General features: G+C 40.0%; 1 protein-coding gene across 1 annotated transcript; it reads right to left on the reverse strand.

The window, feature by feature from the left end:
• Positions 1-335: 335 nt before the first annotated feature.
• LOC147157821 (oxysterol-binding protein-related protein 3-like) lies at positions 336-13,744 on the reverse strand. Its single transcript, XM_086062907.1, has 22 exons — positions 13,620-13,744; positions 8,291-8,448; positions 8,078-8,194; positions 6,971-7,024; positions 6,784-6,897; positions 6,542-6,685; positions 6,361-6,451; positions 6,095-6,198; positions 5,881-5,967; positions 5,247-5,382; positions 5,021-5,145; positions 4,791-4,922; positions 4,001-4,094; positions 3,218-3,453; positions 2,992-3,129; positions 2,692-2,755; positions 2,467-2,545; positions 2,183-2,327; positions 1,721-1,865; positions 1,525-1,651; positions 1,278-1,400; positions 336-986 (listed from the first exon to the last, which is right to left on the reverse strand). The coding sequence occupies exons 2-22, from the start codon at positions 8,351-8,353 to the stop codon at positions 890-892; spliced, it is 2,415 nt and encodes an 804-aa protein (XP_085919033.1). The 5' UTR covers positions 8,354-8,448; positions 13,620-13,744; the 3' UTR covers positions 336-889.
• Positions 13,745-14,083: the final 339 nt, after the last annotated feature.

Consider the following 14,083-nt stretch of genomic DNA (forward strand, 5'->3'; position numbering starts at 1 on the left):
TTTGAGAAGTACGTTGATCTACAAAACAAAGCAATATTCACTTATTTTACTTGTATTAGAACTATATACTGTACTGATTTGTCACATTGTTAACAACTTTTGTTCAGTCAGAATTTTTAAAACTTCAGCAAGATATGCCAGTTGACCTAATTTACAGATACATGTTTGTTAAGCTAGCAATATAATTGCAAATGCATTTCAGACACGGAGCACCTTTAAAAATGAAGGAGCCATGTTGTCTTTCATGATGTTATATGGCTGCAGTGATCATAAAGCAAATTTATTTAATTCATACCACATATCGAGTTTGATCACAAAACCACAGTACTAAAAAGTTGTGGATGTTTCGTGTTTATTAGCATTTTTGAAGCACCATCGCATCCATCCACAGGCAGAACACTACAAAGCTAAAATCACTAAAAAAATATGAACTTCTGATCAGCTCATACTTCTTGAGTGATCCAGGCTAAAAATATATATATATAATTTTTTTTAAGTAGTTCTGTTCTCATTCCTTCTCCCATTGCCAAGGATATGTATATATATATATATATATATATATATATATATATATATATATTTTTTTTTTTTAAATAACTGCAACAGCAGCTGAATGGGTGCAGCACTGCAATAAAAGGCACTTAGTGATCCATAAAATTATGTTATACAATATTAGCTCGAGTCCTCACTAACAAAGTGTAAATAAAGAAAGATTATGCTAAAACAGGAAAACAGTGTGCTGGTTCTTAAAAGAGGGCATAGGAAGTCCGTGTTGGTTTGGGTTACCACGACACAGCTGGATCACAGGTCCGTCTCACTTCAGTTTTCTACTTCCCTCTTTTTGTTAATTTGCGTCGAATGAAAGTGGAATGCGAGTTGAATCCACAGGTCACCACAGCACAGGAAAGTCCACTTTAGTGAAGCCGGGGTCTCTGCGTAACTCCCAGTATGAGTTGTTGCTCACCCATGTGTCATCCTCCGACTTCCTGTTACCACAATAAAAGTATAGTTTTGTTATTTTCTTGATACATTATGTGACCCCTCCTAAAAGTCTATACTGTACTGCTATTGCGTATTGATGCAATAAAAAGATGGCAAATGACTGCTTTTGTCTAAAAGAAGCTTCTCAACCAAATTGTTGAACAAACGGGGCTCGGGGAGTAAGCAGACTATCACTTGTGACACAGTAGCATGTGTAAATGTTATCTCACGGTCATGTGAAAATGGACACACGTGCACACATCTGATTGTGCATTCAAACAAGTACAGAAGCATACTTGAAGAAGCGCGGTTGGTGGGTCATGTTGTTGTCCTCCAGCACTTTCCTCCTCTCTCTCTGGAGCTGCTCTATCCTCTGCTTCTGCTCTTCAGCTCCTTCCACATTTCCCTCCTCCAAAAGCCTGAACAAAGAGGCCAAAGAAAGTTAATTCCATCTGGTGGAAGAGTTTTTAGTGTTTATTACTTTGTGTCAGAAAAAAAGAAAAGAAAACTGTATGCAAAAAAGGCAAATTAACTGATGTCAACCTCTGGTCCAGCCTGAAGCGTGTGTCTGTAGGGGGCAGTAGAGGTCTTATGGTGGGATCCAACTCGTTTAACTCTACTGCAAACCTAGTGAAGCCATAGTACTGGTCCTGGTCCGCTGGCATGGGATCTACACAGACAAATTGGCATAGTGAGTTCAAAGCAAGGCTTCATTTTTGTAAAATGGCCCTCCACTCACTTGCTCTCCAGATGCATGTGGCAGAGGGTGGGTCTCCCTGAAAAATGGACTCGTGCCATTTTCCAAAAATGGAGTGCACAACTTTTCCACTGGAATCGGTCACCACGCCCTCTATCTCATTGACAGAGGAGCTCCAGGATTTAGCCTGAAAAAGGAAAGGTAAAAGGATAATCAAATATAAAAGCAATAAACATCTAGCACTGTCGTCCTGTCCCTTATGATTTTTTTTATATAGATCCCCTTTTTGGCCAAAAGATGGCGCTGTTTGCTTGATAGTGTTACTGAATGAAGTGTGTCGGAACCAGGAAGTCTGAAATAGTATTTTCAATGTGTGGAATTGACTTAAGGTATTGGAGCTGAAAAATGTTTTTGTCTTATATACATATTTTAATACCAAGAATGAACACGCAAAGACACTAACCAGTATAATGGCGGGATGTAAATAAGTAAAAGGAACCTGACCTTGACAAATGTGACTTTACACTCGCAAGTGTTGCTGTTGACATTTTTGATGGTCATCTCTCCGTAGTGTTCAATCCAACGTTGCCCACTGAGGATGTTATGGATACAGGACGTCACTTTGTTCCATTCATAATGGTCCCCAAACCTACCAAACACATACAATTACAGTTTCAAACAAGTTAATTAATAGAATAACGCTATGAACTGGAAAAGGTGGTGGTTTACATTTTTGTGGCAGGAAGAGAGTATTTATCACACAAAAAGTAAAGAAGTAAATGACTTACGAAGGCAGTGTGACATTGGTGGTACCAACTGGAACTATTTCCATGGATTTGCCCCAAAATTTATTTCTCAACCGAACATCTACAAAAGAAGGGAACACAATATGTTATTGTTCACAAATTAAACCACATTTGCAGAAACTAAAGAGTAACTTCTCTAAACACAAATTTGAGCATAACTATAACAAACAGAATGTGACATAAAAGAAAGAGGTTCTTTATGCTCACCTTGCCAAAAAGAAAAGTTCTTTGAATCCGAGTGACATACTGACACAGGTGGGTGATGGCTTACCTGGGCAAATAAAATGGGAAAGTAATAATAGGGAATTTAAAAAAAAATAATTTCTGTAATAAGTCACACAACAGGAAGAGGGTGCTGTTCCTCTTCATACAGATAACTAGAATGAGTCACTACTTTCATCAAAAATATCACCGCATGTTGCCAATCATTTAAAATTGCTATAGCATCACTGAGCTAATGACAAAGCGATACTAGTACAACATTCAACAAGTCATACACAAACATACCTGTTCACCTATAAACCTGAATCCCTTGTCAGGTCTGTCGCACTCATAGGTTTCTCCCAAGACGGGATTGAAAGGTTTGCTTGCAGCTCGATAGTAGGAAGACGTGTATGCAGTTATCGCAAACGTAGCAACATACACCTACGAGGAAAAAGAAAAAACAGCCGATCAAAGTATGGCGTAACAAAATCGTACTTTTCACATTTCAAGTCTAAGTTCCTCCTCTCACCATGCGCTGGTAAGGATTAGGGGTCCTGTTGGCCGTGTCCAGCAGCTCGCTGTACTCCAATTCCTCAGACAACCTCTGCAGGGTGCTGAGTGGCTCGTTCAACTGGACTGGCATTGCCACCTTGGACAAGTCCTTACCAATGTTGTTCCTGAGGATGTTCCACAGACTCACACTGCAGGGGGGACTGGGAGAGGGCAGCGTGGTGCGGCGGCGAACCACGGACGCTACACTGCTCACTGCCAAGAGGAGGTGTTGGGAATTAGCGATTGGCTGCTTGAATGATGTTCAAGTTGTCAAAAAAATTAAATAATAATTCAGTAAAGAAATTCAAAAGTAAACTGAGATGCCAGATTGGCTTTGCACATCTAGAATACACTAATAATAATACATTTTATTTATAATGCCCTTTACATCATAAAATCTCAAAGGGCTACATGTAGAAATGAAAATGGCGTGCATTTTTTAAAATTTTGTTTTTAAACCTAATTGAATTTACACCAACTTCCATCACAATCATAATGCCATTTTCCAAATTTGTTCCACATTGTTTGTATTAACACCTTTCACTTTCACAACACTCATTAAATAGGAATTACACTCAAGAGATTAGTCAATCCAATTCAAATTCAATTCAAAATTTTATTTCATTCTTTAATAAAATAAAGTCACGCACACAAATGGAAACAGACAAGCTTATCTTCTCTGTAAACAAAATGAAAAGGTTCCGTATGCCGTTGATGAAGTGGGCTGATGCATACATAAAGCACTGTGTGTTTTATGTACCCGAATTGTGTCTCTCACTGCCCCCTTCGTTGCTACAGGTATCCACGGAAATGCAGTCGCTAACGTCGCTGATGTACGAGTCATCGTCGGACAGCTGGTGACAAGCAACAGTGAAAGGTCAGCAGGCAACCAGGATGAACGGGTAAATATGAAAAGTAAGGTCAGAAACCTTTCTACAAAAATGCTGAATGATTTCAAACAGACGGTTGGACCACTGGTGCTTCAGTTATTAACTCATTTGCTAACCAAAACATATAAAAATACATTCTATTTTAAATATTATCATGCTCCCAAAGACATATTTATGGGTTTTTTTAAGTTATTTTTATGCTATACCTTTGATGCAGCCTCTGAACTGAAGAGAATGCATAAAGCAATTGTAGTTATTACAAAAATGGCCAGCAGGTGGCAGCAGAGTATAGGAAACCAACCAGGGCCATGTTGCAACAAGCCGTTTCCCCCTGTGTTTTTGTGAATAATGGTGAAACCTAGCTATATTCTTATGCTAATTGCTGCAAAACGGAAACAGATGAAAGGAGAGACTGTAATCTTTCTTATGGTAGGTTCCATGTTTTTATAGGAATAGAACAGAATATTCTGTGGGCCTTGCCAAATCAGTCAAAATCCAGTAAAATAGCCGGGAGCAAAGGGGGTTGCTTCAGTGAAAATGGCTGGGAATGAATGAGTTAAGGTTATATCCCCCAGCCCCTACGTGTGATTGAATAATAAAACTCTGACTTGAGTGAAAAGACCAATACTGAGAGGGCTTATGAATTCGATCAAGCATCACCTCATTCTCAGAGGAAGACGAGGAGAGGAGGTATTCCTGCGCATCGTAGAACTCGGATATCGACTCAGGGATTGATGCTCTGCTTTCATTTGATGCCTGGTGGACCAAAGGATGGCCTTCTTCTGGACATTCCTGGTTGGATGATAAAAGTCGGCGGAGAGAGTTATTACAGGCAACGTTTATTGTGTAATCACATAGGCGCATGTGCTCAAGGGTACCGCGTCACTCACTGAGCCATAGGCGGTCTTTAAGGCCGTAACCTGCATTGGCTGGGGAGCTTGCATTTCAATAGTTTGCCGTAATCTGTCCCTTTCTGATGACAGGGAACTATACGCTGATTTCAGTGTGCTGTGGACTGGAGAGAAAGAAACAAACAGCACAATGTTATCACACACACAAAAAAAAACATTTAGAAAGTCTTTAAGTCATTGGGGGGGTACAATAAAACAGACTGACTGTTGTTAGCTAGCCTGTTGAAGTTCTCTTGCATACGAGAAACATCGATGGGAGAGTCTGGAGATTCCGGACAAGCGTCTTGGCTGCTGGGCTCCATAGTTAGGAGATTGGGATTGGAGGCATTGTTTTGAGGCATCTTAATGGTGAAATGAAGAGGTAAAAAAATATGACAGTAAGAACGTCAGTCCTCCCAAATGAATAATCAGCATTAAAGGGGGAAGCCAATTTTTTGGGGTCAATATGTTCTATGCAGCCCCAATAGTCTAAATATGGCATTCTGCTTAATATTGCGTTAGTGGAATATGAGTTACGCAGCAAAAATCCAGCTGTTTTTAATGCATTTCAGAAGGCAACAATTTTGCCACTTGCTGTCAAGTGAAAATGACATCACACAATTTAAGAAAATAGGTAAGCTGTGATTGGTCGTTGCCTGAGCCCTGCGCAACATTGATGTCATCTTCGGTCAACAGCAAGTGGCAAAATGGCCACCCCCTAAGATGGATAAAAACAGCTGGATTTCGCTTCATAATTCATATTCCACAAATGTAATATTAATCAGAATGTCCTGTTTAGACTAATGAGGCCACATATAACATATTATTGTCCCAATTTTTTTTACGGTTGACTTGTATACCTGTGTTGTTACTTTGCTATTTTTGCTATTCTTGGATCGCCATTTCTTTGTCCTCTTCTCTTTCTTTGAGATATCAGTTGTAGATGTCTGTGGTAACACAAGATAATGATATTCGAAGAGTACGGACCTTAATCTACCTGGGATATGGTAATCCCAAATGAATGCTAGTTTCAAAGCAGCTGCACAAAGAGTGTACAGTACTAGGAATGCTTACTTGTAGTGCGCTGATGGATGAGGCAGAGTATGTGCGATGCCTGACCTCCATGCTCCTCAGCAGCAGGTTGAGTTCTAGTAGGTAGGATTCACACTCTCCCAAGTCTAAGTAAACAACATGGCCATCATTATTAGCCATCAATCAATTATTCACGCTAATAAGAAAAAAAGACCTAGGTTCACAAGTTGGGTTCGAATGTAGCTTTTCGGCTTGCCAGTGGCGTTTAAATGCCAAAATGGATAAAGCAAGAGTTGAGAAAAACAAACCTTTGGCACATTTGTTCATGTCTTCTGAGGAGTGGAGCCAAGAGCTGACCTTGGCCTGATGGCTCGACATTTGCTTGGGAAGAGAAGCCCTCTGTGTGAGAGGGACATGATACACAACCTCAAATCACTTCCACCTTTTGCCGATTTTTCCCACAAATCAAGCTGCACCGACACAACTAACCTTCCTCACGGAGTCAGAGAGGGAGGGCGAGGAAAAGGTGTGAGTGTGGTAATGGTGAGGATATGAGGAAATCTCGTTCTGCCGAAACACACGGTGATGACGCAGCTTTGACACCCACTCCTCAAACAGCTCCGGGGACTTCAACTGGGTGCCACAAATAAAGTAACAAGTCGTGAATTGAATGACGTCATAAGTGGCTCACTTTGGATATTTGTTTAATGTGATCCTCAAATGTTAGTTACCTTTAGGTGATAGATGTTGTCCTCAGTGTCCAGGTCAATGCACATGGTTGACTTCTTGATGGCCATGACAGAAAGGCCGACATCAATGCAACCGTGAAATTTTCCCTTTTTCAACTGCCAATTAAAGTGTGCGTTAGTATTAAAAAACAACAACAACGGAATAATGAGGCACCCTTGAGATACTTACATCTGTGCCGTGCTTTGCATACTTAAGGATGCCCTTGTCCAACACAAAAAATCTCTAAATGGTGAAAAACAAAATTAATGTTAATAATTCTTCAATAAAAAAATAACATGGCAAACAAAATCACTAAAAAAGCGACTACGTGAGGAATATGAGTTTAGCAGGAAAATCCACCTGTTTTTATCCATCTCAGGAGGCGGCCATTTTGTCACTTGCTGTCCCATGACAATGGCATCATAGTTGCTCAGGTAATGACCAATCACGACTCGGATTCAGAAACAGGTGAGCTGTGATTGGTCGCTACCCGAGCAAATGTGATGTCAAAACACTACTTAACTCATATTCCACAATCACAATATTAATCAGAATGCCAAATTTAGACTAGTGGGGACACAAACAACATATTGTAAAGATTCTTTTGTGGTTGACTTCAGCTTTAAGCCTATGAAGGAAATATCCATCATATTATAAGTCGGCGTTAATTAACCATTTAATGGAAGTGCATTTAATTGTTCCGTCGCCACCGCCTGACAATCTTTCATGTCACACTTAATGTGCTGTGTCACGGTGGAGGTGGAAGAGGATTAGTCAGGGTGACATGAAAGAAGGAAATAAATGAGAAAATAACCAGAGACATCATGAAATGGCAGGCGAGATGATGGGGACTTTCCATCGCTAATTTTGATAACAATGATTTGCCTTTACACCAATCGCTTAATGCGACACTCTGTGCTCAGACGCCCACGTGATGAATCATACAGTTAGACCTTGACTTACGAATTTAATTTGCTCCGTGACCAAGCTCGTTACTGTATTTCCTCATATGTAATTTGTCCCCATTGAAATTAACTGGTTTTATAAAGTATTATTAAAATGGTCCTCTATTGTGGGCGTGGCCTATAGTGAGTGAGGTCAGGAGCTCTGACTCCATCTCTGGTTGACTAGTTAACATCTGTTCCATGCTTCTTGTGAGTGCTTTCATTTAGTATTTGTGTATTTGGCTGCTTGTTCCGTTCAATAAACATCTGATAGTAGGTGAGCAGGCAACCGGAACGAACAAATGAAAATTAACTCCCTTCCGGCGCCAATCCAGTCTTATGATGCACTCACCTTGTGCCATCCTTTCATAGGCCACTTCCTTCTCTTTAACAGGAAACCCTGCTGTAGCTCAGGGGGTTGCATGGTGGCAGGAACCCCCCTGAGCCCCTCAACAATTTCCCAGCTATCCTGTAGGGAGACCAGGAAAAACAGAAAGTAATATACATTAGACATGAACATTTAATCGGCGGCAAAATCAAGTTGTCGGCCAAAAGCAAAACTCACCTGGTTACCATCCTGTTTGGAAGAGCCACTACTGTCACTGTGAGTTGGTGATGGAGACGTCATCTTTTTGTGTGTGGAGATCACAGCAGAGAGCAACAATCTGACCTTTGAAGGTCACGCAACGGCAGTCAGTGCTGCCGAGAAAGGTTAAGAGAAACCTATGTCAGGATAGAGCAGAAAGGTTATGCTCTTTATAGGACTGTGTTATCGTGTGCACATACAACCAGGAAGATTAAACCACAAGATGACGTCCCTGGCAAAAGTGCACTTTAACAAATTGAGCAGTACAGTGGATGAGTGATTAGCAACATCCACCTCATAAGTGTTCAAATGCAAAAACGCAAATTTCCGGCCGCAAATTGTTGTTCATTTTTCACTGGAAAATACTCCTCATCCCCTACATCAGGGATCTACAACCTGCGACTCTGGAGCCACATGTGACTCTTTAGTTCGACTCCTGTGGCTTCCTGTGGATCTCAAAAAAATAAAAAATAAAAATAAAAAAAAATAGTAGAATTTTTTTGGGGACATATTGCTTTTTTTAAAAGATAAAACATTATTTAAAAATAATAGTAAATAAATATTTAAAAAATGTCAGTCAAAATTTTTATGTAAAAGGTTGATGAAAAAAGTTTAAAAAAAGTGACCATAAAATCTCTAAAAAGGAAGAGGAAAAGCAGAAAATTACCATAAATAGTCCATGAATTGAAAATGAGAATAGAATGTTAATGGCAGAAAAGAAAACATGCAAAAAGTAACTATAAAATGTCTAAAAACAAAAGAAGAAATCCCAAAAATTACCATAACATGTCCACAAAAAAAGTCAGAAAATTGATTTATAGGAAAGAAAATGTTCAAAAAGGAAAAATAAAATGTCCAAAAACAAAATAACTAATTCCGAAAATTACCATAAAATGTCACAATATTGCACAAGTCAGAAAATTTAAAGCAAAAAAGGCACAAAAAACGTCAAAAAGTAGCCATAAAATGTCCAAAAGAGTAAGAAGGGCAGAAAATTACCACGTCCCTAAATTGCCAATTTATTTTGGATATTTGACAGAAAAGCAGAAAAAATCAAAAATATAATGGAAAAACAAATTCTGAAAAAAAATAAATTAAATTAAAAATTAAAAAAACGAAAAATTTTCAACAATCTCAAAGTATTGTATGCCTCATATTTTTCTGTTATATGCAACTTTAATTAGCTCTTGGTCCCTCATTAGACTAACACACCGTTTCATTCATTGCAATGTTAAAATGTTTTGCAGCTCCAAACGGATTTTTTTTTTAAATTGGCCTAAAATGGCTCTTTTGACAGTAAAAATTGCTGACCCCTGCTCTACATGCTTCAATGTGATTTTCTCGCAACCCTGCTTAAATACAAGGGTGGGTGAAAGCGTGGCGTCCTTGTTAAGGAAATTGACTTCTAGATGAGGGCAGAAGATCAGCTCTCACTGTGATATAACAGACATTCCTCTCCTTGCCACACATGCCCCAACCGGGCTGTGTTTGTTCATGCTTTTGTTGCAGCGCCAAGAGCGTTTCCTAGCCACGCCCCATGTGTGCACGATACTGTGAAGTGAATGTGGAGACCTGCACAACAGATTCCAAAATGGCTGACAGGGAGTAGTTAAGGTTTTGTACACATGGGAAACAGTGTAGAGTTCATTTAATAAAGTGCAGCTCAATAAATACGCCCTATGCCAACAGCGTAATGGTTTAAATGAGTGTGTGCTATTTTGCGGTATCTCGGGGCCTCCCTTACGGCCAGTGCCGTGCCCGTGGGGTGAGTCATCAACAGGAAAGAATGTGCTCTGATACACCATAGCAAGCGCGTCGAAAAGCACAGCGAATCCACACGGGGGCTTAGACTCAAAACACAGACATCATAGAAACAATACACTTGAACAGCTTATTTTAGCGCAACCAAGTTCTCACACTCATGTTACAGTAGAGCTGACTGGCATCAGTGGTCAGTAAAAGCAGCCCATTGCATAACATGCACCCCCCCTTCATAACTTAGCCCTCAAAAGGAACCTTGAAAATCTTTCCCATGCATGTTTGAACTTTATATTTACTCAATCTTGCAAGATGACAAATTTGAACTAACTGACTCCTGTGATTGCCATTATAAACTTTAGAGTCTACCGTGACACTCATTTGGCCTTCAGGCTATTCTAATGAGAGGTACATTTGAAACAGTAGCACTTTGAAACGGTGATGCTGTCTGAAATTTCATCACGGTTTATCGGCAACCTGCAAGCCGTGTAATCATCAAACGTGTCAATCATTTATGACACGAAAGCTTGTCAATGATCTCCTAAAAAGATGCAAAGAGGTTATGTCGTCAGCAAAGTCACAAGACAGACATGAGGGAAGAAAGGTGTCAAGGTGAAGCAAAATGACTTTTGTTTTTCTAAAATGGGTCAAGCGTGGCTGAATGAGAGTGATCAATGAATGATTAGCACTTTGGAAGTTATTTCGCATCAGATATGCATGGATTAAATGCATCTCTCCATAGAGCAAGTCTCTTGCTTCTTATATTATGATTAGGGATGGGAAAGTACTGATACCAGGTATCCCATCAGGCCGACAAGCCTTATTTCAAGATATCATACTCGCGACGACGGTGGCCATTTTACGATCAGGAACTAGAAATTATTAATTTATATCTGTTCTAAATGTACAATACAAAAAAATGTGTCTAGGTTTTCACACTTTTGTTAACAAAAGTGGGAAAAAAAGAGTTAAACTTATAGAAATAAAGTGCATTTTTGACATCTATAGCCGCCAATGGCAGTGAATGAGTTCAGGAAACATGCAATATTGAGATATATTGGTGGGGAAATTATCAAAACTACTAGTGGCATCGGTACGTGGCATCAGTGACTCCTCAAGAGTAGTCAAAAAAAAGTGGTATCGAACATACCTACAGCAAAGCTTCATTATGTTGTTCACCAGTTTCAAAGACAGGATGAACCAAGTTGCAGCCTGAGGAAACGTCAGACTGGACTTTCCAGTCATGAGCAATAGCAACATAAACAGACGTTGATTCACAACTACTGCATCAGCATTTGGGCATGTATACAATAAACTTGATCTCCACCCGAAGATCCAAGTACTTCTATGACTGTTTGTCGTCATAGCAGGAGAACTTCAGTATAGTTGGACAACTACTTGTCACTCGTGAGGAAAAACCGTGCTAGATGTTAAATTGCGCTGCAGCTACTGCAACACTGAAATGTCTTAAAAGTGAGGAAAAGAGGACTACAGTAGTACGTGGACATTAAGCTGGATGTCAAGGACATTGTATACTAAATGCTCAAAAGGCTTTCCATAACAGCATGAACTGCTATCAACCGGACAAGTCGTAAAGCTGGATCGTCCGCAATGCATTAGCGTCGAAAGGGCCTGCAAAGAGAGCCTCGCAAATGAGCCAGCTGTGACATGGCCTCTAGTAACATCCAGAATCTTGCAGTAAAGCTTCTTACTGGAATTATCCAGTGAAAACTGTGCATGATCCCCTGATTATCAGAAAGTGAGTGGAAGTTGATGTTATCAGACTCACAATATTATCAAGCACCCGCATTTTGTGACAAGCGATAGCAGCTGGTTCGTGGAAAACATATGGTGGCAGCAGCACTCAACACCCCTTATCTGACCTCTGACATCACGTCCACAGAGTGTAGCGCTGAGCGGGCATATCTTTAACAACATGCTTGATTTCAATGTAATGCCCGTGATGGTTGAAGGCAGACATCAGCGGCATGCAATCGTGTGCAGACCATGTCGTTTAAGATCGCTTTCATGCTTCACGTTACAACTCGTTGCTATGGGAACAAAACATGAATTACATCCAGTGTGGCTGCTCCTTTCTTTTTAATAACACTTTTTGTACACATGAGAGCAGCTCTGGCTTGACTGAAGCAGGGCGCACCATACACAGTAACAAATAAGCACAATGAATGACAGGTAAACAAAGTGGCCAAGGCGGAGTATGCGGCGTGTTTAACAGCTTTTAAGTAGGTGTGGACTGTCGAGAGTTACACAATGATAAATCAGTGCAGAATGTCAGTCAATCTGAATGGTGACGCCCACAAACGTAATGGGGGGAAATTTTTTTGGGCAGTACTGTGACTAATTGATCTGCTTCCTTATCTTTAGGGATGCACCGATACCATTTACCACGAGCATAAGTACAGTATTTACATTTAAGTACTCGCCGATACCGAGTACTGATAATGGCATGATGTCTTGCAGTTTTGATGAAAATGTGTTTATTTGAATCAAAATCTGTTCAATTTATTGAGCGTTGCATAAATTCCCCTTAAATAAAATATTTTTCAAAATGTATTATTTGCCTCTCTGAGTCTGCGTATGAAATGCTTTGTTTCTTGTCATTTTTTTTATTATTATTTTTATGCACATTTATTGTAGACCAGGGATAGGGAACCTTGGTCCTCAAGAGCTACTGTCCTGCCTGTTTTCCATGTCTCTCTCCTCAAACACAGCTGACTCAACTGATCAGCTAATCAGCAAGCAAGCGATCTTGTTCATCAATCAGGTGTGTTGATGGAGGGAGACATGGAAAACAGGCAGGTTCCCTATCCCTGGTCTGGTCGTAGACACTCCAAGTTTTTGCTTCAATGTAGTGTTTGTCTAGAGCATATATATATATATATATATATATATATATATATATATATATATTCAAGCTACCCATTTAGCTAACATTACCACAAATTGTGAGTCAGACAATTGTTTTGCTTATTCTTTTCAATTATATCAAACCACTTCTATTGAATTGTATAGAGCCATAAAGCAATTTTGTACAGCGATGTTACATAGTTCACATTTGTATAGCCAGGCAGTCCAGTAAGACTAGATTTTTTGTCTGTTTGTTTGTTTTGACTGCTATTATTGTTTTCTTTACCCCTGTGAAAAATCAACATTCATGTCCTGTAATTGTAGACAGGCGCCAACGTCGACTACCTAAATAGCTAATAAACTATGTTGAATGGAGATAAACTCCACAGGTGTCCATTTTAAAACGATCGCTCTGTTCAGTTCCCACATCGAGCTGCCAAAGCTGCAATCACTCAGGAAGAGAAAGTCTAATAGTCCAGACGTTACCGTCGAACGGGTGCACACAAAGCATTGGTACAACTTTCATTATTTAATGCGGTGCTGCTTTCAGGCACTGGTTGGCCACCAAATGTCACGACGAAGTCATTCTATCGAAAGCGGTGTTTTTACTCCTCTGTCAAAGATTCGACTGCAACGCGGCGCTACTCCAAACAAGGGTTTACAATAATATGTACATATTTACCTGTTAGTGAGAAGAAATGCTTCGGCTTCCGTGGTGAAAACAACCGCGTCGCATCCTGGCAGCAAAGAGGTGAAGTACCTGTCGGGAAAGTCCTCCCAATTCCTCGCTTCATTGCTCGAAAACTGTGGAAGGGGGCGGAGTATGAGTGGTGTCGGGTTGAACGGCATTTACGTTAGCCAATCAAAAGCAGGGATTAACACACGCGGGCGGTGAATGAGGAAGATATCCCACGTTTTAAAACAAACCATTTGAATGACGTGGACAGAAATGCAATTTGCCGGCGGCATTGATAAGGTGAGAGTTGAGCGTCAAAAACAATGAAGTACTTGTCGAGCTGTTTAAAGACACAGAAAATAAATAAACATAATGTATAAGCAGAATTGTACTCATGCGTTGTACGTCAGTAGTACAATATAGATACGAAGTGCTGCTTGTGTAAAAGCAAAAAACAGCACAGACTCTAA

Source organism: Leptonotus elevatus, chromosome 19, assembly GCF_054856555.1.
Source record: "Leptonotus elevatus isolate MCC_2025b chromosome 19, RoL_Lele_1.0, whole genome shotgun sequence".
Classification (NCBI taxonomy): Eukaryota; Metazoa; Chordata; class Actinopteri; order Syngnathiformes; family Syngnathidae; genus Leptonotus; species Leptonotus elevatus.

Bases quoted from the DNA above. Each gene is read 5' to 3' on its own strand.
- LOC147157821 (XM_086062907.1), bottom strand. From the start codon at position 8,353: ATGACGTCTCCATCACCAACTCACAGTGACAGTAGTGGCTCTTCCAAA. The intron at 6,452-6,541 runs GTTAGTTGTGTC...CCTCTCACACAG, and splicing joins TCTCTGACTCCGTGAGGAAG to AGGGCTTCTCTTCCCAAGCA. The intron at 1,866-2,182 runs GTCAGGTTCCTT...TTCCTTTTTCAG, and splicing joins GTAAAGTCACATTTGTCAAG to GCTAAATCCTGGAGCTCCTC.